This window comes from Octopus bimaculoides, chromosome 5 (genome assembly GCF_001194135.2).
Source record: "Octopus bimaculoides isolate UCB-OBI-ISO-001 chromosome 5, ASM119413v2, whole genome shotgun sequence".
Taxonomy (NCBI): Eukaryota; Metazoa; Mollusca; class Cephalopoda; order Octopoda; family Octopodidae; genus Octopus; species Octopus bimaculoides.
Window position 1 is genome coordinate 28,808,978 of NC_068985.1, and position 1,329 is coordinate 28,810,306.

The 1,329-nt window shown below is 33.4% G+C and overlaps 1 protein-coding gene across 2 annotated transcripts in view; it reads left to right on the forward strand.

Moving 5' to 3' along the window:
• Positions 1–887, forward strand: part of LOC106868349 (cell adhesion molecule Dscam2) — a 267,763-nt gene extending 266,876 nt beyond the window's left edge. The window contains exons 29-30 of one of the 2 annotated variants that reach the window (XM_052968241.1): positions 418–516; positions 631–887. In XM_052968241.1, the coding sequence (XP_052824201.1) occupies positions 418–516; positions 631–836 (305 nt within the window). In that variant the 3' untranslated portion in view covers positions 837–887. The remainder of the gene's footprint in view (positions 1–417; positions 517–630) is intronic. The other variant, XM_052968242.1, reaches the window with a different exon arrangement.
• Positions 888–1,329: the final 442 nt, after the last annotated feature.

A 1,329-nucleotide genomic window follows, 5' to 3' on the forward strand; every position in this document is an offset into this window, starting at 1 on the left:
GATATCTGTTTCAACACACGTTTTCACATCAGAGATCTTGCAATACAAATTCATAAACGTATACATATATGTATGCGTGTGTGTGTGTGTGTGTGTGTGTGTGTGCTCGCTCCAAAATAATGAAGTGACAGAAATGAAGAAGGATCACATTTAAGATGTTATAATATTTCATTATCATTTATATTCAAGACGTGTCTGAACTATATATTGTGGAGACGATGTAATGGAAGAATACGCGTAATATCATCACCTTCATTCTTGGACTTAGTATGTATATGTGTGTAAATAAAATGCGGCAGCAATTGAATGATATCAACTGCTATTTCCTGAAATACGCTCACGTTCACTTTTCACCATAAATTTTTGCAAGTCTGTTTTAATCTTTGACTTTTAAACCCTATGTTGTCTTTCATCTAGTTGTACCTCTAGAACCAATATTAGTGTTGGCTTCATCAACATCATCTACCATCCAGGTTAATTGGAAATCTAGACACAATGGAGGAAGTAAAATTAAAGGTAAATTAATTTAACCTCTATTGTTTTTACAGGTTCTAGTTCTTTCTGAGAAGCTAGTTCGAACGCTATCCAATAGTCACTTTTATGATTCTCATTACTAAATTAATCTTTCAGGATTCTATGTCAAATTCAAAAAAGAACACGGAGAATGGCAGTCTTTGAAAGCTGATTCCATAAGCCGTACATACATATTCAAAGGATTGCAATGTGGAACAGGATACCGATTTATTGTCAACTCTTTTAATATAATTGGCGTTAGTGGTGACAGCACACAGATCAATGCCAAAACCAACGGTTCTTGTAAGTTGCCCTATTTTTAGTTTCTGACTCAAAGATTTGAATAACTGTAAGAGGTGCATTAATGTAAGCCAGTCGTCTACCATAGAACAAGTTCTTTAGCTTAATTCTATGGTGAGTCCTAAACTTTGTCTTCATGTAGATGTATATCTGTAAAGTTATTAGCCAAGTAACGGTAATATTTCGAAGGATTTGAACTCAAAGATGCAAGTTAAAACATTTATTAATTAAACTACAATGATTCGTGATATTTGGTGAGATATCTAATTATATATTTGGTCATTTGAGAATTAAGTTTATAGACTATAGATCAGGCTTGCACCTCCTATATCCTGTGAACTTTCAATCGCACTCATATAATCTATTGATTTATGGTTTATTTCTCTATAGATGTTACTTAAATGTAAATTATGGAGAAAAATCTTATTTAGTAACTGATCATTTTGTGTTCTATTTTTCTTTCTCCGCCCTCTCTCTCTCTCTCTCTCTCTCTCTCTCTCTCTCTCTCTCTCTCTC